Genomic DNA, 26,428 nt, shown 5'->3' on the forward strand with positions numbered 1-26,428 from the left:
CGCTATTCGCAGCGACATGAGAGATCCGGAATCATTTTTCCTGGCGAAATGCTGTCACACATAAGGTGTAAATTAATAATTTCCAGATTTTTATCAAGAAGCACCGAAAATTGAGTGAAAAAATACAGAGGGTCACACTGCCTGTTTTTTGTATCGAAAACTTTTTGTTCGAGAATCGAGTGAAATGATCCCTTCTAGACTAATTGAACACCAAGGAATTCAGAAAAGGCATTGACAAAATTTTTACATTTCTGGCTATAATTTTTGGTCTGCTGTTTGCAACTATTTAATTAATGGGAGGGGGGTAGTCTATTTTGTCGCTGTCGTATAAATCTCGAATTATCCAAGTCCACGAACCTCAGATGCAAAAAAGGGGATAACAGCCCCATTTTACATGCAATACTGTACAAAACCACGCCAATACATTTTTATTTTTGCGTTAAATGAAAACGTTTTGGAATGGTTTTCTTCACAATTGCATGTAGAATGGGGTTGTTATGTCCTTTTTGCATTTGACAATAAGATACGTAGACTTGAATAATTCGAGATATATACGAAAACGTCGAAATCGACTATGGCACCCATTTAAGATTGTTGATTAGTCTTCTCTGCCAAAGTCCGTTGACATAGTAATGTCGGGATAAATCGGTTTCAATATTTTTAAAAGTCGTTTCAGATTTAGCTGAAAAATCTCAAAGGGGTTAAGGTTATCTTTTGCGATCTATGGCACACAAAATCTTCTCGTCTCCGAATCTACTTGTAGGAGCCTTTAGATACTCATTGGATTTCAGGAATTCAGCATAGAATTGCAAGGATTGAAAGAAGCATATTCTGCAACGTTGAATCCAATTCATACAATAATGAAAAACCGCGAATTATCTTAAGCTCGTACTGTATTCCGTAAGTAGGGTTTTGAACATTACTTTTTTCGTTTATTTTCACCTATTCTTTTCCCAAGATTATCCGATTTATCTGCGTACCATGAGAGCTCGTAGAGTTTTCTGCTCACGTTCGCATCTCTTTCTATAGCACAATACCTTTTCCATACACTCATAAGGGTATACATGATTCCTGATTAGGAATTCACAAATTAGCAACAAAACCGTGATCTTAATTTCTTCAATATCTTCAGAAATATTAGATACAAAAAGAGTGATTTTATCCGTTAAAAGAAATTTTTAAAAATACAGAATCCATTCACCTGCAGAGAAAACTGTTTAAAAAATTTCATATGTCATACCTTTTTTGTTAGTTGAATTTTTTTCTGGTCGTTGAAAGCGCTATAAATACAAATAATCTTGCAGATGAAGAATTGTGTTTTAGTCTTCTTTTTTTCGATTTCAAATGATACAAGAAGTAAATTTCGTATTATGCCCAATCGTGTAAAGATAAAGTTTCTAGCAGTGGGTTTGGGATCTTGTTTCTTCCAACTTTGAAAATTTTGCAAGTTATTATGTAACTCAAGGAACCTATCAAGGCATAAAATGTTCTTGTTATGCTCTATGTAAGTTTGTTAGCTAATTTGAGTAGGTAATGACTGTATTGCATAGATAGTGATAACTGATGACCTTGTGGTCGTTACAGATGTAAACCTCGACGTTTCAACATCTGGTCATATGAGCGCGTTCTAGTGACAATTTGTCATTTGTTTTCAGGCACTTTTCTTTATTGATTGAATTTTTTTTTTCTTTCGTTCGTATTTCTGTATAAGTATCACTTTCAAAAATTTTCATTTTATCGTCGTACATTCCTTTGTACGTTTAGTAATTCTTGCAAACACACTTTAGCCCCCCCCCCCCCCCCTCACAAAGGGCCAAAGGATTGAGTATCTGACAGTTGTTCCATTTGACCTTCGATACCGGAAATTCGCACGTATAATTTAGATATGGTCGATAAATCACACCAATAAAATTTATAGTAACTGAAACAAAATATTAACAGTACTTATTTTATTATATGTATACGTATTATATATTCATATGTATATCTATTTATTGTTACTCTTATCATTACTATTATCATTATTGTTATTAATATTACAATATTCATAAATTATTCACAGGCTAACTGCCGACAATTATAATTATTCATTCCCTACTTACATTTCTACAGTATTATTAACTTTTATCCGCGTATGTCACTGGATTTATTTATATGACAATTCAATCTGTTCTGTTTAACTTCGGATTCAACCTACACGCTTTAGTGTCCACTTTTCAACGTACATTCTTCTCCTATTATCATCCATTTGTAATTTATTTATCAAATCATTCATCCAATCGTTCAGTTATCTACTCACGTGAGAGCAAATGCTTTACATTTTTAAATTCAGGCTGCCGTATGTTTTCATGTTTATGTATACATAATCGAGCAATGAAATCTGCACAACGCGAAAATAAAAGAGAAACAAAACGCGGCAAAAGTAAAGATTTTTTTTTTTTTTTTCTCCACTTTTTTCTTTATTACCTTCATTATTACTATCATCATCGTCGTCATACAACATTTGTCGAACTACATACTTATCATAGAAACAATATCACACGAGGCTGCCGTTCATTACGCTCACCGGTATGTAATTAATCTATAGATTTATTCACTCATTATCATCATTACCGCATTATCATCTAAATGTAGGTTATAGTTATAGATTTTAATTTTAAATATTCAACACCGGGTCAGAACTATTATATGTATATACATCATAATTATAATATATAATACACACTATGTATATACTGTACCAATATTCCAATGTATCTTACAAACAATAAATTATTACAAAGTACGTTCTTTTTCTAACAAATATCATTTCATTCCCACCTTTGTCTTGCCTGTTGATATTGTTATTATTTTTCGCCATAACTACAGGTAACTTGGATAATGACAACAACAACAGTAACAATAATAATAATATCGATGGAACTAAATAACAGTAATAATTATTATTATCGTTTGTGATTGTCTTCGTTTGTGATTCAATCACGTTTTCAAGTTACTTTCACATATTTATGTTCTCAGTTTTCTTGTTCCTTTTCTCGCGTACATGCTATTTTCGCTCTATATTTATAATGCGAAAAAATTCGATCCGACATTTCGATTATTATTATTGTTGTTGGTATTATTATTATTATCATTATTATTATCACTACTACTACTACTACTACTAATATTATTTTTACGGTACTAGTAATATTTAAGAGGTATGTATCTCCATGCACCAGATATAACTCAACGTTGTCGTTCTTGTTTGCGGCTGTCATTGATGAATATTTTTGGCAAATGTACAGCACCGCTGGCCATTCTGTCGAGGTGTATTATCTTTGATAAAATACGGTTAAAAAAAAAAAAAAAATTCTGCCTTTAAAAAGAAGATAACGAAAACGAAGGGGATGCAAGATATTATTCAAATCTTATCGTTAACCGATAATAGTACCAGGAGTTGGTGATAGCTAATCGTTTTGAGTGAATTTAACGAAAACAAAGGCACCGAAAACGTCACGCAAGCTGTCAAACTTTCATTTCGCGACATCGAATCATTACAAGAGTAAAGTAACTGACGAAAAAAGAGCTTCTATAATTATATACGGCAGGTTATTGTACATTTTGACCATCGCAAAATCGCATCTTCCGAGTTTAAGGATGTCAATAACCGCGCGTCTGGATATTTAATTAATCGTGAATAATAATGGAGCGGATATTATACTGTACCTCAGAGCTCGGACTTGTCCTGAACAACTTCCTCTGAACAGTTTCTGATGGAATGTAGAACAATAAAAAAAAAGAAAAGAAAAGTAATAAATTAAAGATTAGTTAGATTCGTACTGATTGTAGATTCAAGCTATTTCGATATAAATATGCATATCTAACGAAACACTACGGACAATAATAACATTGTGTAAAAAGCACGATGTTAAAGTGAAAATAAAATTAAAATATTGCAGCGATTATTATCGTCATTGTTAAGCATCTGCCGATTAGTACGTAACGCAAAGCAATGTGATGTGCGGATGAAGTGAAGCGAGTGGCTGCCTGTTTAATTAAAAACTTCTTTTTTTCCTACGACTAATCAATTTTTTTATGCCGTTTTTTTTTCTTTTTTTGCCATGCGAAACGTAGATTTTTCACCTTCACGTTATCTTCTTAGTTCATTTTACGAACCGAAAATATTGAGTTTTATCTGACGCTACAAATTTAACAAGTTTGTGTACATAATCGATGCTCGGATCTCCCACTCTAAACGAAAGAAAAAAAATTAAAGATAAGAAAAATTGAAATTGAAACGAACACACGTCAATCAAGATACATTGAAATTCCAAGAGGAAACAAAAACAGCAAGAAAATCACGTTCGCGTCGTTGAATTTCACCGTATCTCCGGATCATATCACATCGTATCGTACTATTAATGTTGTTGCTGTCGTTTTTTGTTATTATTACAAAACAAAGTATTATATTATAAATATTTGTTTATATTAATCTTCAAACCGGCGTGATTATCTGTTAATATATTCAAATTATGAGTATGTGTGTGCGTAACGATGCGAGAATAGCGTGGATAATGATCGTGTGTGATACACAATTATAAAATGTTAAAGTTAATGCAAATAATCTATCATATGCAGTTTACACAATACTATGCGTGTATTTATAATATGTCTTTAGATATGATTTGTGATTCATTAATGATAATAATCAGAAACATTAACAGCAATATTACTTAGCGATAGTATTAATAATTGTACCAGAAATAATAAGAATAGTAATAAACTCATTATAATAACGGTAATTGTAATTAAAAAATAAATATTATAGACAAAATTAGATATAATGACCCAAAAAAAAGTACTAAAAGTTAACGTAACAGCTAATACTATTCGGTTATAATAAATATAATAATAATAATAATGATAACAGTAAGAATAATAATAACAATCATAATATTGATAATGAAAATATCGATAACATTAATAATAATACTGATAATTACGAACATCAACTTGAACACGTACAATTCAAGTTGTCGTTTTTACTTTTTACGTTCTAGTCTTTGAATATTGTTTGGTATACCAGTAATTCTTTTTTTTTTTTTTTTTTTCGTTAGGTATTTCAATTTTAATAAATAAATTTGTCCGGCATAATTATTATTACTATCATTATCATTGTTATTATGATTGCTACCGTTACTATTATAATAATTTTTGTTATTATTATTATTGTTACTATTGTCGTCATTTTTATGTTTCGATCGATTATTATTACTATCATTGATTTGAACGCGCAGCCATCGTTAACTTTTTTCATGTAACATTGTTTTTGTTTTTGAGGAAAGTGAGAGAGAAGAAAAAGAACCGACAGCGAAGGAGTAAGAAACGAAAAACAAAACGGTGCAAAAGATCATTAGATATTCGCTTGATTATATCTCGACATTGGGTGTTTTGTTTCTTTCTTTTTTTTTTTCCCCCATAACTAGACGATTCGCATTATTCGAAAATTCATCTTCTCTCTCACATTTTCTTTCCCTAGTTTTCATCCATTCTCCTCTAATGCCGATAGGCCGACAAGAATTTTTGATCGTTCCGACGTATTAGAGGATAATAATAAATTTGACCGATCGATTGAAAGAGACATAAAGAAGCAAAAATTGTGGACGGAAAAACGAAAGAGAATCCGTAAAAAAAGGGAAAAAAAAAAAAAAAAAAAAATAATACATTTGTTACCCGTCAAGTTATTGGCTAAATATTGTACAATTTAATCAGATCTTAGCCTCGTACCTTAGAATATAAAGAGGTAGGGGAAAAAACACAATCTGTTTGTCTAGATGTAGTAAAAGCTGTGTACAAAAACAAGAACAAAACTAGCGATGAAGGTGAGAAATGGAGGCGAGCGTATGCGGGGTGAAAACAGCAGAGCTTGAAACAGCGGCGCATCAGTTAAATATGAACTGTGGCAATTTTTTTTTTTTTTTTTTTTTTTAGATGCTTGAGTATCGTTACAACCTTCTCAACGACGCCATGCTGAGTGAACTGCATTTCGCCTTTCTCGTGGGTTGCACAGACATAGGAGCTACCAATACTTCGTCTCTCGTCGGCGATCCTGATCCGCCGTTACCCAATTCCTGTAAAAGAAAAATATAAGAAGAAAAAAAAAACACACACAACAGCAGAAATATAAATTTCGATCCGGATTTGTTAATGTTTAATACCAAATTGGTCCAACCGTCTGCAACCACTGAGAATATTTAATAGCTTTGTCTGATACTCGGATTGAATGACAAAATTTTACTTATCAGGAATACAATAAGTAGATTTTAAAGAAAAAAAGAAAAAAAAAAAAAAACCAACGAATGAGACAAAATCGTGGATAAATTCGTCGGGCATCGTCTGAATTTAGAGTTGGAAAGAGAAAAAGGAGTTTAAAAAAATATCCCGTAATCCTATTTGCGTAAACGATGGTGAACTCGAACGAAACGGATCACTGCTATATGATACAAATGATTTTCAGCAAATTCAAATGGCACAAACTCAGGTATCAAAAATTTTGGAAATAGTTTTATGGTCAGAACTTTAAAAATGTTCGATTCTAATATTTTGAGCTTATTTTGCTCGTTGACCAAACTGTCACGAATGGTTTGAAAAATGTTCAAGGTATTGTAAATCGCAGTACAGTTATAAATAGCGATTTTAATGGTTGATGATCATTTGTTATACCATACTTTTAGAAATGAAGTTTTATACATCCCGGAGAAACCAATATCTAAAAATTTGATGAAGCGATCACTGGGAACCTCTATGCCGAAGAAAATAAGTGTATATGTAATAAATAACATTAACGCCAGAGTTTAAGCATTTCAATGTTATAATCACAAAATGTTTTTCAAAATAGTCGTAGTCGTTTGAAATCGTAGCTTGCGTTGTTCCAATTTGCTCCGATTAATTTTTATCGCACGTAGAGATGTTTTTTTTATTGGTGATTATCATCATTTACTAAAATATCGTTACTGGTGATTTTTTAAACGGGTTTGCCGCTTTGTATAATTTTTCATTCCAACGGTCGGACCGATTGATCCGTAAATGAAATGGTATTAATTATACGATTGAATGATTGAACCGTGCAAAATAAAAATGTCAACTAACGTTAATGTTATTACAGCTGGCTAACCGCATCTGGGCAAGTTGTTGGCTGGCAGGCGTGAGACTGTTGGTCGATCCAAACGGCGACATCATCGTCGACATTGCCCTCTTCAATTTACTCGGCGTTTTGTTAAAGCTAAATGCCCTTCCGACTTTCATCCTTGTACGTGAAGCAAACCTGTCGTTGCATTGTAATTTTTGCCCAGTTTTCAATTTTGTTGTTATTATTTTTGTTCATTTTTTTGTTGGTGTTGTTCAATCGGAAAGAGAAAAAACATAAATTTAATGTAGTCGAGAAACAATAATTTGTCCATCTTAAGTCTATTTTACTTTATTTAATTTCATTTGTTAAATATTGCAAATATTTAAACTTTTCTTTCGCTTGGGTATTTTTTTATATTTGCATTTGATTTTATCTCACGTACTTCGGGCCGTTACTGGTCATTCTTTCTGTTCATTTATTTTTTTTTTTTCATATTTTTATAGACTTCCTTGTTTGATACGTAACGATTTTACTTTTTTCTGTTTACGACCAATCAAACGCGGCATTATTACGCCGATAATATTAACCGTAATAATTTCATCCCTAGCGATAGCAAAGTTTACGACAAACAAGAGGATTCAAGCTTCGAATTTCTTTAAATTGTTTCTTGTTTCTGTTCTGTACCACCACGTTTCACCCGACGATTTATTATTACATGTACAATTGATTATTCGATTACTTGATGCGTGGTTTTCTATTGACAACCTTAAAAAGATGAAAAATGACCAGGACTTCTATTTTGTTGAGCTGAAATTTGTAGGAAAAAAAAAAAAAAAAAAAAAAACTTAAAGAAACTGTTCAAGATAAAAGCTCAACAGTATTACCAAACTTCGAAAAAAAAAAAAAAAAAGAAAAAGAAAACGCAAAAATAACACGAGAGTGAAACGTGGTGAGAAATTCACTGCAGTGATTTCAAAAAGCGTGGAAAATGGACGATTTAATGAACAAATAATTGTATCCTGTAGAATTCAGGATCATACATCGTATTTCATTGAAATATTTACGAAACTGTTGCAAAAATTTTATTTCTATTTCGTACTATAAAATAAAGTAATAAGAAAATTGCGAAAAACTAAAACTGAAAACTGAACAAAAATAAGTGAAAACAGATGGTGGAAATTTGATTCGTATAACATCAAAGATAGAAAACATGTAATAAAAAAAAAAAAAAAAAAACGGACAGAGACAAGGAAAAATATTAGTGAATATTACTTGAAAAATTACTTGGAGACTCGGAACAGATTTTCGTCCATGTTTTTCTATCTGTGAGATTTAAGATAGTTGATAGAATAAATTTGGAAGAATGAAACAACAAACGAAGGGAGAACGAAACACCGATCGTGCAGGATAATATAATATCTCAGAACGGGAAAATTTCACCATTGAAATAGTAAAACTCTCATAAAAGAAACAAGGTTCTAATCGATAGATAAAATACCATCCAACTGAAATACGATCAAGATGAAAATAATAAATCGAACGATGCATAAATAAATAATAATAATAAAAGCGGCAGAATTTAGGAAAGCGGCGGCATTGGTTGGGATTAAAGGTTGCAGAAAAATAAAAAAATAAAACAACTAAAAGGGTGCAAAGGCGGGGGTGTTGTTTTTTGTTTTTTTTTTCTGTTTGTAGAGACGAGAAGCGAAAAAATAAAAAATAATCAGCCTTGATAATTGGGTTGTAAACTGACGGCAGTGGGACATGTAACGTGGTTTCACACATGCTATTGAGTAGGAACACATACGGGTCCATATACTCCAGGTAAAAGTTATGAAATAGGCTCCTGCAACCAAACCGCGGGTACGACGCCCCATTAATTGTTTTGTTTCATCGCACATGCAAAGAAATTTACAAATAATATATCTGTGTGTGTATGTACCGGGTGGGCAATTTAAAGTGTTGCGGAGCAATAGCACTCAAACTATCGATGATATCCAACATGAAAGTTAAATTGTTCGAGAAGGCCGTCATACTGGACGATCCTATTTTTTTTTCGGTGGAGGCGCTGAAGCTTCGTCAAGGTCAGTTTCACTTTTTTAATTGGAACCGTGTATTTTTTTTTCAATGACATTATCACTGACTTTTAGACAAAATCAGTGACCTACGATACAAGGTCATTCTAATCACGCAAAGTATAAAAGTATTCCAAAAATCGAATCAAATCGGAACAACCACTTTCAAGGGATTCACTAACTTTGGTTTGGGTTAATCTATAGAAGATGCTCGAAGCGATGACTCTCGACTCGTAAGCACTTGTTTATTCGCTGATGAAAAGACTTTCTAACTTCAGCCACCATTTGTGGTGTAATTTCGGCACATGCTCGGCGCATTCTTTCTTTCGTGTCATCAGGTTGACGCGTTCTTTGACAAAACCCGATGAAAAATAATCTCGTGACGTTAGATCTGCCGAACAAGGTGTCCAAAAGCTACGGAATCGCCTTGTCCTATTCACTTTTTGGCAAAAATCTCACTCATCACTTGTCTCGAATACAGAGCATAATGGGATGGTGAACCGTCGTGTTGCATTCACATGTTCATCCGAAAATGCAAAGGCACGTCTTTCAGTAATGGTGGCAGGACGTTTTCCAGAAATTTTGCATAAACTTGCCCAGTCGAGCGGTCTTCAAAAAAATATGGACCAATTACGTGATCGCCGACAATGCCGCACCAACAATTAACGGATCACGGATGTTGAAATGGTTCTCATTCATCGAGGATTCTCATTTGCCCAATAGTGCATATTACGCCTATTCGAAATTTCAGTATTTGTAAAGTTAGCTTTGTCAGAAATAAGCACATACCTAAATAACGAGACATCTGTGCTTATTTTTCAACGAATCCAATTACAGAAATTGACGGGATTTAGAAAATTATTGCCATACAAATCTTGATGTGATGAAATGTGATACGGATGGACTTGTGTTGACGTGAAAATTTTAATACACGCCCAGAATAATTCCACTTTCTTTTTCCATTTATCTGCTGCTTGCATTCGTTTCATTGCAAATCGCTCGACGTCTGTCTCGTGTTTTTTTATAGTCAAGTCGAGGGTCATCGCTTCAAGCATCTTCTGCATGTTGACCCAAACCAAGGTTAGCGAAACCATTGTAAGTGATTATTCCGATTTGATTTGATATTTGGACTATTTTTATACTTTACATAACTAGAATGATCTTGTATTGTAGGCCTTCTCGAACCATATAACTTTAATCTCAAACATTTTTGGATATCATCAATAGATCGAGTGCTATTGCTCGGTAACACTTTAAATGCCTCACCCTGTATAGATGTATAGTTAAACGTGTGTGTGTTTGTATATGCAAATTGGAAGAAAAATTCAACGAACGACAGTTATGCAATAAGAAGAAAAAAAATAAAGAATGAGCGAGTATGATAAGAAATTTAATATGACAATGAAACATTTTTTTGCTTTCAGTATGGCAAACAAGATTGAAATTTGTCAGATTTATTTTTCAATTATAATTTTGATTTTTCATAACATTCTTATGTACATCTTACAAATTATTGATTTCACGGTTCAACTTTCGGTTAAACAAAATCGCCAATTTTAAGAGTCAATCGTACCCATTTCTTTTTGGAACACCTGTAAACACGTAAAAGTAAATTTCGCGGGTTATATTCACGAGAATGAAACGGTATCTATGAATTATATGATAAAGATACAACGGGACAATTTTAAGTTCGCATAATCAAGGAAAGCATTGTTTTTTGTTCGTTTTTTTTGGATATTCGTCAGGCGAATTTAAACTTTGGTGGAAGAATGGAAATGGCCGCTGTTAGGCACAGACTCCAAAGTTTATTTCGGCTCTACGTTAGTTTTCTGAACTCCTTGGATATCAAATATTATTTTACGCCAAAGAAAATTACCGCACGAGCTACCGAAGTATAATTTCATCTTTAATTAAATTCTAATAACTGAGAATGTGTCCTGCAAAAAAATTGCAGAGAATTTAGCCGGTATGGCTGACTCTTACGACGATTTTCGTAAATCTGTGCAAGTTTCAACATATCGTTCAACATTTCGTAAAGTCCAGGAGAAATTGCTTATCAAAGTTTACAAAAAAGGAACAAAAAAAAACCGTTTATAAGTGATCTATAATAATATTATCATTGTTACTGCACTGTCGTGTTGTCTGTTATTATCGTTGTTATTACTATTATAAGTGCTGTTGTTACTACATTGAATTAAAAAAGAGAAGAGAAGATTTTTTGCTTTTTTTCTGCAAAATAATGTAATCTCAATTACGAAATTAAAGAGAGACAGTGATATACACAGAAATAGTGAGAGAGATGATACAACATGTGTACGTTTCTGTGTGTATTTATAGGCAAAGAAAACTGTATGAGAGTTTTTACGAAAAAGAAAATAAATAGAGGTGAAAGGATAGAATAAATAAAACTTACTTAAATGCTTTACTTAAAGTTCCTAAGGCTACGTCGCTCGTGTCAATTTCAAGCTGATGAGAATCCAAACTGATTAAAAATGTGTCCTGAAAAAGAAAACTATATAAAAAATGGAAAAAGAAAATGAGAATACGAAATTGAAAATGGGCAAACAGTAAAGCCGGGCTAAGGACGAATGTGAGCAACTGAAAGAACTGAATTTTATTTCATTTCATTCGTCACATATTTTTGTAAAACATAATCACGCAAGTTTGATGAACAATTAAAAAATAACAGTATTCCAAACACGTTCTGAATAAAATATAAATAAGCAACGAAGATTTGAGGAATAGGAAGAAAAAAAAGAAAAATATGTGCATAGAACTTACTGCGTCTGCTTTGCAAACGGAATTAGCCATTTGCCGGCAGAGTGTTCTGAGATAATTAGTTTTATTTACTTCCTCGTCAGTTATCGTAAATGAAAATAATTTCTCCTTCAACTCTTGATTACTTCTCACCATCAGCGCGAACACCTTCTGACATTCTGCGAATTGTCGAACGGAAAGGGGAAAGATGAAAATAAAGTTTCAGTTAGATAGACTGACCGATCAGGCTTTTTGACACAACAGAAATTTTTCCATTTTTTATTTATTACTGCCTACACCCGCCATACCCGATAGGGTATGTCCCCAAAAGCCACTTTCTGGCTTGTGCGGGGCAGTGGAAGATGGATCAGTAACCAAACATTATGCGGCTGTAGCAGACTTAAGATTTTCAATAGAAACACCCGCATCCGCATGAGGGACAAGGAAAACTGCACGAAATCTGGCTAGAGTGTAACTGAACCGAGTTCAAACCGCCGACCAGCAACTCAGCGCTTGAACCGCGTGACCCGTGTTAAATTTTTGCGAGTTGCCGTTCAGAAAGCCTCATTGATAAGCCGGGGACTTGAACTCGAGTCCTCCCGCTCCGTAGACTCGAGTGCTCGCATCTGAGCCACTACGGTCGGAAAATTGATATCCAATATTCCAAAATTAGATTCCTTTGCAATGTAAAATTGCCATCGTTTCCGAGAATAAATAACATAAGACTAACCGTCAGTTTCGCGAATATCGACGACCTTTTTTATCGTGCTAAGGGAGAGCATTCTTATATGTTTGTACGGTTTTCCTTGGCTAAGTTTAGTGGGATGAAGACCATTGGCTTCCTTCGGACTTTTCAGGGAATTGAAAGCTTTTGAGCGTTTCTTGCATATTTCCAAAGTGTCGGTGAAGAGGAACAGGACGAGATGATCGCCTCGCCCGCTCAAACCTTCGCCCAATTCCATCACTTCGCATTTGCCAATGAAAGAACGATGTGAAGATACTAAATGAGCTGGGCAATTATCAATGTCGTTAAATATGTCAAACATCACTAATTGCCCTTCCGTTTTTCTCTTGTCCTCGTTTATATAAGTCATTACTTCTTTTATACTACTTATCGACAATTCCAACGCACTGTGGTCAGGATTGCTTTTACTTGTGTGCTTAAGAATATCTGAAAATGAGAGTAGAGAAGGTTTTACGTCGACTTAGAACTAATTTAGTTTTGAGCTCAATCATTATAAGTAGTATTCTACGAGTTATTCAAATAAGAAAATAACAATTTGAAAAATGTTGAAACGATATCTCACGAACAGATAAACGGATTTCTATGATTTTGGTTTCAATTGCTACAGTTTTCCTCAACTTAGAATTGGTGAAATTTGGAATTCGATCAGTCCAGCAGTTTTCGCGTTATTGAAATAACAATATTGAAAAGAAATTCAACTAGATTCCTAACTTGTCTTGACTCATAACAGCATATATAAAGTTTCAACTTACCGTTTAACAATAAGCTAATACTGGGTAGCCTCTGAACAGGCTTGATAAGAAGTTCCTTAAGGCTCTGCCTGCCACATTCGGGCTTGGTTTGGCATATTTTGAGGAAGGCGTGAAAGCGCGGTTTGTTCTGATCGCACTGATCGAGCATTTCCTTTGTATTCTCGAAGAAATTAACGTACGGCGGATATGCCTTGACCAAGTCAGGCGCGTACTTTAAAAATATATTCCCTATGCTGACGTCTTCTGCCCAGTGAGAAGCGTTATACCTGAGCTCCTCGAGCATCTTTTTATGCACTTCGTAAATCGGTGGAAAGTTGCCAAATATTATCTTCGCTTCGGTGCTGTTCAACAATTCGCCGCTCATTTCTATCAAGTCCTCAAGCGGTTCTTTGAACAGCTAATCGAGAATGAAAATACGCGGCTTATTCGGGGAAAATCTTGGAGGAAAACAGAAAACCTTACCGTCATAATCGTACTGAGGATTCCCACGTAGTTTGACTCCGTTGTAACTAGCTCAAGGAAAACTTGATGCCTAGGCGAGAGATTTTTCCTTCCCGCTTCTGTGCTCACCGCTTCAACCTCTGGAATTGCTGTCGGTTAACCGGTAGTTAAATAAGCACCCTGTTTCTTCCCTCTCGTAGTATGGTTCGTATTATACAGTTAGTTTTCTCACGATCAATCCAATTACCCGAATTTATTCAACTAACATTATCACCGTTATATTCAAAGAAGCAAACCTACGTTGTTGGAGTTATTTTTGTTATTATTATTATTATTATACTTATAATAACCAGGGTTCTTGATTCATCTTTTACGCTTCACAGAGTTTTCAAATATTTATGTTTGTGTGGTAGTAGAGAAAAAAATCTCCAGAAAAATTCGCACATTAAAGAAGTATTCGAGTAAAATTTATGTAAACAAATGAACCTCGTTGTATTCTTTTTTTAACTTGAAAGAAGTGAAAAGAACTTTACTCAGGATAAGAACTGAGAGTTACTATTAGTTAATTCATTATTTTTATTTTCCACCTAACAGAAGCAAGAAAATCGTTAGTGATAACCAAGAGTTAGTTTTAGTTATTATTTTCAAAGAAGATTTAAATTCTCTATATAAAAATCAGAGTAGTAAAAGTAAATGATGAATTTTTCAAAGGTTAGACTGATTAAACGTGAGTAAAAAAAGAAAAAGAGAAAACGAGAACCCTGTATATCAGACTGTATCAACAAAATCGACTATTGTTTTTTTCAAAATTCGAATCAAAAATATTGTCCGAAATGACGAAAAAAAGATGCTGTCCAAGTTTTAGGTCTTAATATCAATATTTAGAGGTGCCTCATTGCGATTTTCTATTTCCCATTTAAATATCATGGGAAATTGTTTTTAATTAACATTGGAATTTTATAACTCGTCAACGTATTAGTGTACTGATAGGATCAACACGTATTTTTGTAAGGATACAAAAAAAAATCTCTCATCATTTTATGATAATTCTACTCTTTCAAAAGTTATTCAAGCTCCTTAAAAAGCTTTTGATCTTTTGACCTCCTATCAGTACACTAATGCATTGATGAGTTATAAAATACCAAAGTTAAAATAAATATTCCCATGTTATTTGAATGGGAAATAGAAAATTGCGATGAAGCACTTCTGAATATTAATATTAAGAGCCAATGCTTGGACAGCAACTTTTTTTCGTGATTTCGTTAGTAATATTTTCGACATGAATTTCTAAAGAAAAAAATAATCGATTTTTTTGATACAGTCTACTGTATACTGTGTATACTGTCTATCTCTATCCAACTTTAACACCCATGCAAGCTTTAAGCGCAAATTGAGAAAAAAAAAAAATTACTCTTTTCGATCGTGTTTTCCAAAATTGTTATTCTCTTTAAATCGATCTCAAACCCGGTTTTATTTTCATGGAGAATATTCGTGGTTACGAGTTTAAGATAAAATGAATTGAAAAAAAAAACGTACAAACAAGAATGGAATCGCAACAGTCGAAATAAAAATTCAAAAGTTTCCAAAAATCATAGAGAAAAAGAATCCGTATTTGACTGATAAACTGAACCATATAATTTGAAGGAAGATACGCGAGTTGTAAAACGAAAGAATATAAAAACCAAAAAAGGAAACATCAAAAAACAAAGGTGCACATAATATGCAGCTAAATTGAATTTCAAGATAAAGTAAGGACCTGTAAATTGCGAGCAAAGAATAAAAAAAACTCAAGGAACAGCAAAAGTACAAGTAAAGTCTACTTTCTTACCATCCAATTGTTTGTCGGGACTCGAAGTGCAGTCAAGAAAGCTGCCACTTACGCTGAGATGACCAGCGTCACTGATACTCGACCGTCGTTTATGAACTGCCGGCGAATCAGCACCGTTTTGTACCAGACTACATAAAGTTTCGGCCATTCTCTTGCGCTTTCTTTTCGTCGAAGCGGTTCTAGGCGTTGCTGCCTGACTGTCCCTCCTCGCCATCGCCATCGGGGACATTACAGACTCCAAATACTAGTCAAAAAGAAAGAAGAAGATGAAATTAAATGGATTTGTCGAAATTGTTCATCGTCGTATTTTTCTGGTGGAAGTATTTTGTGAGTTTGCTTTTTTTCTGTTTTCATTTTTCTTGATGAAAAACATAAGAAACAGAACATCGGGATAGAAGCAAAAATTTGACGAAATTCAGAGGTGCTGAGAAATATACATGGTTTAGATAAATTTTTCATAATTGACTTACATCTTCGAAGAGGTAATCTTTCTCATATGCGGCGCCTTCATTTTGGACCGAGGTCCAAAACCATTCAGCCTTTACTATGTGGGCTCTCACAGAGGCCAAGTCAGGCAGCGAATTGACGTTGGATTCATCGACGACCTGAATGATAAGAGAAAGATTGAATTAAGATACAAAATAAAACAAAGAACAATATCGATGAAAGTGAAAGTTGTGTCGATCAATGGCAATTACAACAAAAATAACATGGCTAAAATACACAGGGGAAATTGACGAAGACAATTAAGAATTCAGACACAAATTAAAATGTTGAGGTTTTGACAGCTGTTTTTATTTACATCAACATTTTTTAACATTGTAAATGCTTCACATACATGTAATGAGACGCGTGGGAAGGGTTTTAAAGGGTTGCCCTAATCGATTCCAGGTTCACGTATCTCAAACGCAAAAGAAGGTACACCAGCGCCATTCTACATGCAATTCTGAACAAAACCAACCTAATACCTTTTCATTTAACGCAAAAACAAAGAAATGGCATGATTTTTACGAATTTACTATCATGATTTCATAGACGTCAACGTCGAATTCCACCAGAGCAGCCTCGTAAATGATAAATTTCAAGGGGAAGACAAAAACAGTGACGAAAAAGATCTTAGTCTTTGAATCTTTGGTTGTTCTGCAAAGACGTTCTCAACTTATCTACGCATTTGAGGATTTCAAATGACTTCCGTAGACTTTGGATGCCTGTTAAACGCTTCAAGAGTCTGAAAGTCTTGGCAATAATCTGAAGGCCCTCGGAAGACTTTAAAATAAGCCTGGAAGAGCATTGATCAAAATTTGAATGACCAAAATACTTTTCAGACTTTACAAATGCAGCCACCTCCTAGCTTTTTTCGCCATTTCACCATAACCACACAAGGTAACAAAGAATTTCCGTTGCCCAGAAAGACATAGGGTTAAATCGTGAAAATGCTGAATGGTCAATTTGACGTTGATTATAGGAAATTCACCTGCATTTATACAATTCGGGATACATTTGACCAAAATGCATTTGCATTACATAATTCAAACTACATTTTTATCGATCGATAATACTTTGTTTCATCGTTGTTCGTGGCTAACTTCTAGATTGATTCTGCCAAGCGTAAACCATGAGAATATTCTTTTTCCGTATGGCTATAATCCCCAAGAGGATGTGCCACCATGAGAACATTGATCTCTATACTAACTAGATGACTAACTAGATGGCTAACTAGCGTCCTCGGCTTGAGTCGATTAGAAGCATACAAAAACCATGAATTGCATAAATGCAGACACATTTAAACTAATATTAAATTGTGCGTGTAACATCTTCACAAAAGAACCTGGTATTATCGGAGATTTAAAACAAAAACTTTCGAAAAGTAAGTAATGATATCGGTGTTAATTATAGATACACGAAGATATTCCACGTCACCAAAATTCCCATTTTACAACTATCATCTATAGTTTCACAACGACCCAACATGACTAGGATTTTAATGGAGATAAAAGATATACCGAATTGTCTGGCTTCTCGTGATCCCTCTTCGTTTTTTCGCCAGCTCCGTTTGCCCGATTTTTAAGGTCATTTGAATAGCTGAATGCTGATGGAACCGAGCTTGTACATTTCGCAGCCCCATTTCGCAGACTTGATTTTGATTCAAATAGACCAGAATAGAATTTTATGCCAAACATACGACGAAAATAATTCACAAGATATCGTTCTCTGCTGCAACAGCAGCAGCAAGAATTTTTCTGAATTTTATCCCGTTTAGGGTAGACATTGAAAGCCCAAGAGGTATAAGAATTGTTGCCAATGTCACGTAGACTTGAAAAACTGTTGTTCTTCCGTAATAGACGGGGCGATTCCTCGGAGCAAGAATTCCGGGATAAATTTGGGTGGGAATAGATTCTGAAGATTTTTTTATTCTGATTCGAATAGAGCCTCGCAGTTTGTGTCGATTCAGAGACACAAGAGCTGTGTCTTTTCAATAAAACATATCGCCTGGGAGTAAGAAATCTTCTAGACTGCTTGGACAAATTTTTGACAGTGGAAAAAATCCGAGATGGAGAGCGAATCGAGGCGAAACTAAGATTGGTGGGATTATCAAAAGCCTGAGAAAGAGAGAGTTGGGTCAAATTCAACATGCTTGATCCCAAAGAATTCAATGCTGAATAACCAGAGTCATCCGAATGATAATTTCCGCCTCCGTCGATTGAACTGTCGTTCAAAGATATGGCAGAATCATATCGAGGATGTTTGGGCGCGCGATGTCGCTGGCAATGTTTTGAGGTTTTGGGAAATCCTGTGACGCAGAATTTTTCCATTGTCGAATCATCTCGAGGCGAAGACGAAGAATCATCAGCCCGCCTTTTGCGCCTGACCATGGTTGAATTTTTTTCGCAGTTGTAATTGCAGAAGCAAAAATGACAGAGGCAGTTGCAACAGCGCTGCGAATGTATTGAAGATATTGAACTCGGACAAGAGTTTGGTATTTTCTCATTTGTGTAAGGGTTGTAATAGACAAATGAAAAGTTCTGGCTTGATTCAATGTCACATGATCTTTCAGAGGTCAGCGATCTAAACTCTTGTTTTGAGTATGATCGATACCAAGAGGCTCTCGATTTATCCAAAGTACTCGTCTGGCCGCCATCATTGTTAGTCACCTGAGCAGAGCAAGCGTGCGAGAAAAATGGAAATAAAAAAAATAAAATAAAAGTTTAGGGTCATGGTAACAATCACAAAAAGCGTTGCGATAAATAACATGAGAGATATTCAAAATGTCAAGAATGCGAAGATGGACAAAATTATATCAAGAGCTAATCATAGCTGTATTTGTATTTGCAAGACATGTAGACACATGATTTCCGCGGGCTGAATTATCGGTTATTAGAACTTTGTTGAAAGTGAAATTATACTACAGCAGCTCTTGCCGTTATTTTCTGTGGCGTGAAACAATATCCGATATCCAACAAGCTCCGAAAACCAGCGTAGAGCCGAAATAAAAATCGAAGTGTGTCTAACAGCAGCTACTTTGATTTTTCTACCCAAGTCAGAATTCGCCTGACGAAATATCATAAAGAATAATGTTTTCATCGATAATGCAAATTTAGAACTGTTGGACGTTATTTCACGTCAAACATTCTTACCAAAGGAACAATTATTTAGGAAAAATTTGTTAAGGAGTTTTGAGCATGCTGTCTATTTTACAACATAATATGCAAACGCGGTCGTGTAGCTGTAGTTGTAGATTTTGCCGCTCGTTATCAACGCTGCCAAACTTTCCGAAATACAATAAAGCAGGGGTATTGAAATTTATTATTCTGCAAAGATGTAGTTTTCTACGGTTTTATATCATTTTCTGTAAATTATCGAAATTACGTTCAGAATTGTAGCAGTAACTGAAGCATTTTGGAAAACACTTAAGATTTTCAGCGAGACCATGATTTTCTTCAAAGATTGGAAATATTTTTATCAGGTTGAGTATGCAAACACTGATATCGGCAACTACAGTTCAATGCTGAGTCCTCAAAAGCACTCAAACGTTTTTAGGAGTTCGGATGGCACACTCAAAACTCCTTAATAACGTTTATGTTTTCATGAATTTCATAAATATGGGTATGATTGACTGTTAATCGTTAAGTATAACACTGAGACTGAGATTGTTCATTCACTGCTATGTGAATGGTACCTATAAGGGTTTGAAATATAATGTGAATATTCGTTATTTTTTTAAATGCTGACTGAAGTGGAAAAAACTTGTCTTTGCAGCCAAAAACAGCATAATTTGATCGGCCTGAAGAGTGACAGAATTTTCCCCCATAGAAAAAAGAGAGAAGGAAAGAAATTCTGACTCACCACATGCGTGCAGTTTGGATCGTCGATTTCAGCCGGTTCCCCGCCTTGTTGCTGAAGCACTTCGTACATGTGCGTCTTTTCGTCGTCGGGAAAACCGAAGAAACACACCTTCGCTCCAAAGAATGGCTTAAGTTTGTAATCTGCGATCTGTGAAGAATATTGTGAGCGTCAGGGTTGAGAAAGAAAAGTATAGTAAATACTAATATCAGATGATAAGTCATAACAATTCATTGGGGAGATTATTACGACTATCTTAAGCCGTTGAAATAAAAATTTCCCTGCAACCCAAGACCGTCGCATTAAAATGAAACTTTATAAGCATTAGTATTCCATGTTTTTCAGGCAGAGTGGCAACTCTGAATGGAACACAAGTTGAAGAGTCTGAAAATCTGCTTACCAGTTTGTCGTTGGAACTGCTGCTCGCAACGTCGTCCCTCGCATTCCAAAGTTCAAGCACCCAATCCGAGGACATAATTGGAATCCTAAAGGTAATGGCATACCTGTATTTGTCTCCCCCACAGCAATTGGCAATAAGGTGTGTCACTTTGTTTCCCATATCCTTCCTTATGCTGCCACCCATGTTGTGAATCATGTTTATCAGTCTGGTCTGCAATGAGAATGTAATTTTCACCAGTAAATAAATGCAAAAGGTAAGGGAAAAAAAGTTGTCATAGTATTGCAAAGAAGGTAAAAGAACCGCGGTAATCACCAATTCTTCCTTTTTTCTAAAACCGGTGAAAACAACAATCGTTCCCAGCATCGATTGGGTGTACATCGGCCTGTTGATACTTGGCAGGGACTCTTTCTTCTCCGCCAGCTGGAGAAGCGCCGTTGGTCCTAGTATTCTAGACAAATCGAAGGACAGAGTGGAATAAAATAAAATCAAATATGTTATTATACGGATGAAAATCATTATTGAGAGAAGAAAAATAATTGATCTTACAAATGTATGAATAAGAATGAAAGATATGTTGCTGCTTTTTGCACCAAATATTTTTTGTTCGAATTGAAACAATTCGATTCACGAATTGTTCGTCACTTCGGTCAAGCTAGGTAAATAACTTTTATTGAGTTGAAAATACTTTTCTGTTGACATTTTTTTCTTTGTTGTATTAATAACTTCAGATTTTTACCCAAATTAAATTCTCCCTGATTCTTTATCACTCAAGATCTCTAAAATACACTGATAATTTGATTATCGTTGGTAGCTGATTAAGACTTACCGAGAAAGAACCGGATGGAAAAGCGAGTAAAAGAAAACAAAATGAGAAAATAAAGTTTCACAATTTGATTGTCAAACACAGATTTCTATAGCGAAGTAAAAGATTTCTTTTTCTATTTGTTTTCAAGAGGACGTAATATATCGAAGATAATCGTTCTTAAAGATGAATCGTCGGAATCAAAGTTAAGAGCTCCGCGATAGAAATAATTTTGCATAGATTCGAATAGCTCAAGCTAAAATATAAACAATTTGAGAAAAGGTTTTGTAATCAGAGCATTCAAAATCCGTACACTTTTGTGTTTTAGACACAGATTTTGCGTGATTTGTTCAAAGAGCAAAATGAGTCGAAAAACAGCAATGGTTTGAGTATTCTAAACGTTCTAATTATAAAACCTTTCCCAAAATTTTCGATATCTCGGGTGGCGTTATTTGAATTTGTTTAAAATCATTTCTATTGAATAAGGATCTGTTTTCGTTATGGTTCTTCCTCTTTTCCTACCTTTCGATTCGTTCCTGTTCAAGTAACATATTACCTGTGAGCTGTTTTGTGGAGAGTGTCGTAATCTGCTCCCTCGAATTTGCTTAGTATGTAATAGGTGCAGTAAGTTGTGTCTTCGACGTACTCCGTCCCTTGTTCTGACTTCAGTACAGGAACGCTGAACTGTTGAGCAGCAGCTCCAAGGGCCGGATCTTCTCCTGTACTTCCGACGAGACATATTCGTTTTTTTCTCGGTATGATCAGAGCTGTGTTAAAGAATAAGAAGAAAATAAACAATGAGGGTCAAAGAGAAGTTTATTCATAAATAGATAAATAAATGAATCAATGAATGAACAAAAAAGAAGGGAAAAAAAATTATTTACATTCTGTCCTCAGCATCATGGATGGAATGTAATGATAAAATAAATGTTCAAATATATTCTCTGCCAAGAAAACTCCTCTTCCAGTTCTCTTTTGTGGGAGATAAAAAATAGTCATATCTTTTACAAGCGGTGTACAAATAAAACTGTACAAATAAGAATTCAGAAGCCTTCATTCTTCTTTGGAATTATGTTATACCGAAGCGTACGGCTTATGGGCCGCTTGAAGCAAAACTTTCCGCGACTCGTAATTCCGTATGATGGCTCTACCGTCGGTCGACAGTAGAGCCATCCGACGCTCGCCTTACGAAGCTCGTGCTCTCGGCGATTTGTGCTCGGCGTGAAGCCATGGTGGGAAGCCGCGCTGCTACATCAACCCTCCCCTTATTTCTCCGCTTCTCCTACCGCACCGGTTTTTTTTCTTTTTTTTTTATACATCAAATGATAGTATCTACACGCAATTAATAAATTGTGTGCAGATGCTGACATTCGATTGAATAAAAAAAAAGTTTAAAAAAAAAAAAAAAAATAACAAACGAAGAAAAATCTATAAATACCAGGAGATTCGAACTCACAAAACGCCGTATGGTTTCACGAGTTCGAGCAAGGTTCAAAAAATCCATAAAAATATAGTACTATCTCTATTATGTATTCAGAAAAGCTGAAGCAAAAATTGTAGTGCATGAATCGGCTGTCTCGGATATAAGAGTCTCACAGCTATCGAGAATGTACTTGTTATTATATATTATTATATTATATATTATTTTTTTATTGTTATTATAAATTATTTTTTATTGTTATTTAGTAATATTAGGCCTCATACGTCGTGTTGTACACGGTATAATTTTAATATCTGAGTGGGAAATTTTTTTCCGAAATGTATTTTCAAAATATCACCACCCTTAGTCAATGACGTAATAATTCAAATCACGAGTCAAGATGAAGACATGGATGTTGCACGTATACATATTTATTTTATAAACTAGTCGTGCATACGGTCACTGCCACACTTTCATTACCTTTTTTTAACTTTACAGACGACGAGGACGTTGAAAATAATTTCGACAACGAGTACAACGATGGCAACAGTTCAGACGAATTATTTGACGATTTTGAAGACGTATAAAAACAAATTCGCCTTTTTTACGTATATTTTGTATTTCTGCTTGAAAAATGTATTTATACTTTCACAATCAATTATTTATAATAACAATAAAACAATAACGAATAATAATAATGACAATAATAATCATGAATAATACTTAAAAATACATATCCTCACCCTGCTATATAACAATATAACGAAATAACATTATGGTAATCGAAAATAACTGTAGCGCCCGCTTCCAAATCTGCGCGGATTTACCGGTCTTTTTCGTTGTCTGCCACGGTGTTCGGGTCAAGATATTTGTCTGTCCTTTCGTATATAAAATTTGGATGACTTCCTGTAAAAGTTTATTTTTGTTCCAACCCTTATAGTATGACGTAAGTTAGATACATTTTCGCGTGTCTTTATTGTTGTCTGCCGCCATTTTTCCAGCGACCGAGGTGTCTGCCATTTTTACTATTCAACTCAAAATATCATTCCCTGCTACCACACAAAAAATTAGCGCTTATGAAATGACGTTTTTCAATTGATTTTTTTAACCCTTTGCGCCCCTCCCACCGCGTTCTCCAGTACTGGAGGCCAGGCAGACTTCCGAATCAATTATTAGCTATGTTAAGAGAGTATGACAAGATGGAAAATTTTGTTTATGAAATGACGTAACTAAAAAGTTCACCAGCTCTTAGACTATTATCATCACGTCGCACAACGAGAGAGATGAGCATGAATATATAATATCTACGAGACGTTAACTTAACTAATGTTGTTTGAAACGCACCAGCTTCCGGGGCTCGCAGCAATTTGATACATATTTTTAAAATGATAATGTAAATGACAATAAAAATGATCACTAAATGCACAAATACAGAAAGAACATTTTTCTTGTCCGTTTTAGATTTTGAAATAAGGAGGAATGGAAAATTATTTTTTCTGAAAACTGATGTAAAATGTTCGCTAATAAATAATAACGATAATAATAATAATAATTAAACTAGAACAGCACAATAAATGAGGAAAACGTACGTTATATTAACGACTGTTATCAATGCCTAGGAAATAGATACATAAATATACAAATAATTTTGTTTGATTAAAAATAATAAAACGATATATCAAGGTTCCGTCAATCCGTCCATTAAAATTCTTGTTTATGCAGAAACGACACAAAAGAGAGAGACAGCAGCGAGTGAACGAGAGGGAAGAAAAATAAGAAAATTATATTTACAGCAGACGTTAAATGCACAGTAAAACTTACGAATTTAGTTTCGGCCCCGACAATGGAATATTTAAATGTATACAGTTAACAGCAATAACAAAATTTCATTGCTCAATTTATGCTGAGTCTTGGGCAAAAAAAATTGTAATCCCATGGATAAATAATTGATCAAATTTAGCATTTGATTGAGCAATCATTAAATAAGTACCATTACTAAATAAATGAGTCTAAGGTTTTCAATTATATTTCCAGACTCGTTGGAAATTTTCAGCTCCAAGGTCCGTAATGATTCGGTTGAAATTAGAGTGGATGGGTTGGGATGGTACTTAATAACTTTATCTTATCATCAGCACGATCAAAGCTCGCAAGTCTGTCGATCTCGCTCTCACTGTCGTTAAAAAAACATGACATTGTAATTTATTTATCATCATCTTTGTCACTGGATGTCGGGTTAAATTAATGCATAAAATCCTGAAATTAATTTTTCTGGCCTACTAAGGGCTCAATTCTTTAGAATATGTTTTTCATTAATTAAACTAAATCGATTCTAACTTTAAAGGTCAGAATATGAGATTATAGGATATTTCCAAGACCCACTAATGCTGATGACTATTATTTTTTCTCAATTTTCCTGTAAACTTCGACGCGATGGCTTTCATCTCTTAACGACTAATTCACTGCAAGAAAGAAGTTGAATTTAATGAATGTGTTTGAGGGTAATTTTGAAAATCTGTAATGTCAATAATCTTTTTTGGTAAAGTAGGAATCCAGCGTCATGTTACGAACAGGCAACAGCTCTGTCTTTACGAACCACGTCATCGTTCTTCTGGATGGTTCAGAAAACATGTTGGTCTAAAGTTGGCTGAGATTATGTGAAATCTAGTCTGAGCCTATAAATGTGATAATGTGTTTTCTGGCATTAATATGACATTAGTGCCAAAACATCATTTTACTCTTTCTTGGGTACATTGGACATGTTTACATTGCACAGATTTGATAGAGACTAATGTGAGATGAACCAATCACATGAATAGTTTCAAGAGTATTATCCAAAATTCGTTTCATTGATTAGGTGATCCCAAACATGGCGATACAGACATGGCCACTATGGCCCAAAAATGCATAAAATAAAAAACTCATTCGGTTGATAAAGGACAGAAGCATCGCTCAAAAACAAGAGAATCGAAGCCTCAAACACGTATTAACATGTTTACAGATAACTCTTGGTAAAGGAAGGATGGGAAAGATACGTTTGTGATTTTTTCAGAAACATGTCACTCATAGCCATTGCTGAGCTTGTGTGAAATCTATTTTGAGCATATGTAAAGGTGATGTTTTTTTCTGGCGTTAATAGAAGATGAAAATACTACCAAGTTATCATTTCACTTTTTATTTTCAATACGTCTACTAAAATCTAGGACATTCCCCGAGTTCCGAAGAACATGGCCCAAAATGCAGAGTAAAGAAAATGACTCGGTCGGTAAGGATGGGCACAAGTATCTGCTGAATTTTTCTCTAGTTTACAGGAAAGTTATGGAGAAGGGACGAAGGGGGAGACACGCGTGTGTGTCTTCAACAAAGTGTGCAAGTAACTTACGTTCGGTGGCGGCCGCCTCTTCACTATTTATATCACTGGTACTGCTGTGCACGCTTTGCTCTTCCATTTTGGCAGTAGTAATCGCGCGTCGAGGTGGCGGGGTCGTCAACGTGTAGAGAGAGAACAGCACAACACAACGTCAGGTACGACGGCGTTTATTTCGCAGTCGTTTTTACGGCTGCCCGAAAATAAGAAGTCCGTCGCCTGTTTCTTCGCGCCTTCTGTTTCTCCCTTTTTCTTCCTCCTCTTTTTATATTGTTTATTCTCTTCTCTTTATTCCTGATCGATTACAATTTTATTCAAATTTCCCCCTCTCTTCGTAGTTCACCCGTTTTTACCGCCGTTACAGCCTAATTTCCGTTAATTCCAGTTCTCGC

At 34.7% G+C, this 26,428-nt stretch overlaps 1 protein-coding gene across 16 annotated transcripts; it reads right to left on the reverse strand.

The window, feature by feature from the left end:
* Positions 1–2,429: 2,429 nt before the first annotated feature.
* On the reverse strand, positions 2,430–26,428 carry LOC124306196 (protein ECT2). 16 transcript variants are annotated; one of them, XM_046766555.1, is made up of 18 exons: positions 26,052–26,428; positions 21,809–22,019; positions 20,763–20,898; positions 20,451–20,660; positions 20,054–20,200; positions 17,713–18,861; positions 16,180–16,314; positions 15,710–15,953; positions 13,903–14,021; positions 13,441–13,837; positions 12,674–13,114; positions 11,968–12,122; positions 11,600–11,685; positions 8,865–8,957; positions 7,132–7,306; positions 5,995–6,113; positions 3,709–3,752; positions 2,430–3,301 (listed from the first exon to the last, which is right to left on the reverse strand). In XM_046766555.1, the coding sequence occupies exons 1-17, from the start codon at positions 26,116–26,118 to the stop codon at positions 3,710–3,712; spliced, it is 3,927 nt and encodes a 1,308-aa protein (XP_046622511.1). In that variant the 5' UTR covers positions 26,119–26,428; the 3' UTR covers positions 2,430–3,301; position 3,709. The 16 variants fall into 16 exon arrangements, 15 of the variants coding, with proteins under 15 accessions (XP_046622511.1, XP_046622512.1, XP_046622508.1 ...); XM_046766556.1 differs by having other exon boundaries at positions 8,919–8,957; positions 13,903–14,030; XM_046766552.1 differs by having other exon boundaries at positions 13,903–14,030.

This window comes from Neodiprion virginianus, chromosome 5 (assembly GCF_021901495.1).
Source record: "Neodiprion virginianus isolate iyNeoVirg1 chromosome 5, iyNeoVirg1.1, whole genome shotgun sequence".
NCBI lineage: Eukaryota > Metazoa > Arthropoda > Insecta > Hymenoptera > Diprionidae > Neodiprion > Neodiprion virginianus.

What these genes read in the sequence shown, in the direction of transcription:
- LOC124306196 (XM_046766552.1), bottom strand. Translation starts at nt 26,118, where the DNA reads ATGGAAGAGCAAAGCGTGCACAGCAGTACCAGTGATATAAATAGTGAA. An exon ending in CGATATTCGCGAAACTGACG is followed by an intron (nt 12,123 to 12,673) that starts GTTAGTCTTATG and finishes GACAATTCGCAG; the next exon opens with AATGTCAGAAGGTGTTCGCG. An exon ending in CCAGCTGTAATAACATTAAC is followed by an intron (nt 6,114 to 7,131) that starts GTTAGTTGACAT and finishes TTTCTTTTACAG; the next exon opens with GAATTGGGTAACGGCGGATC.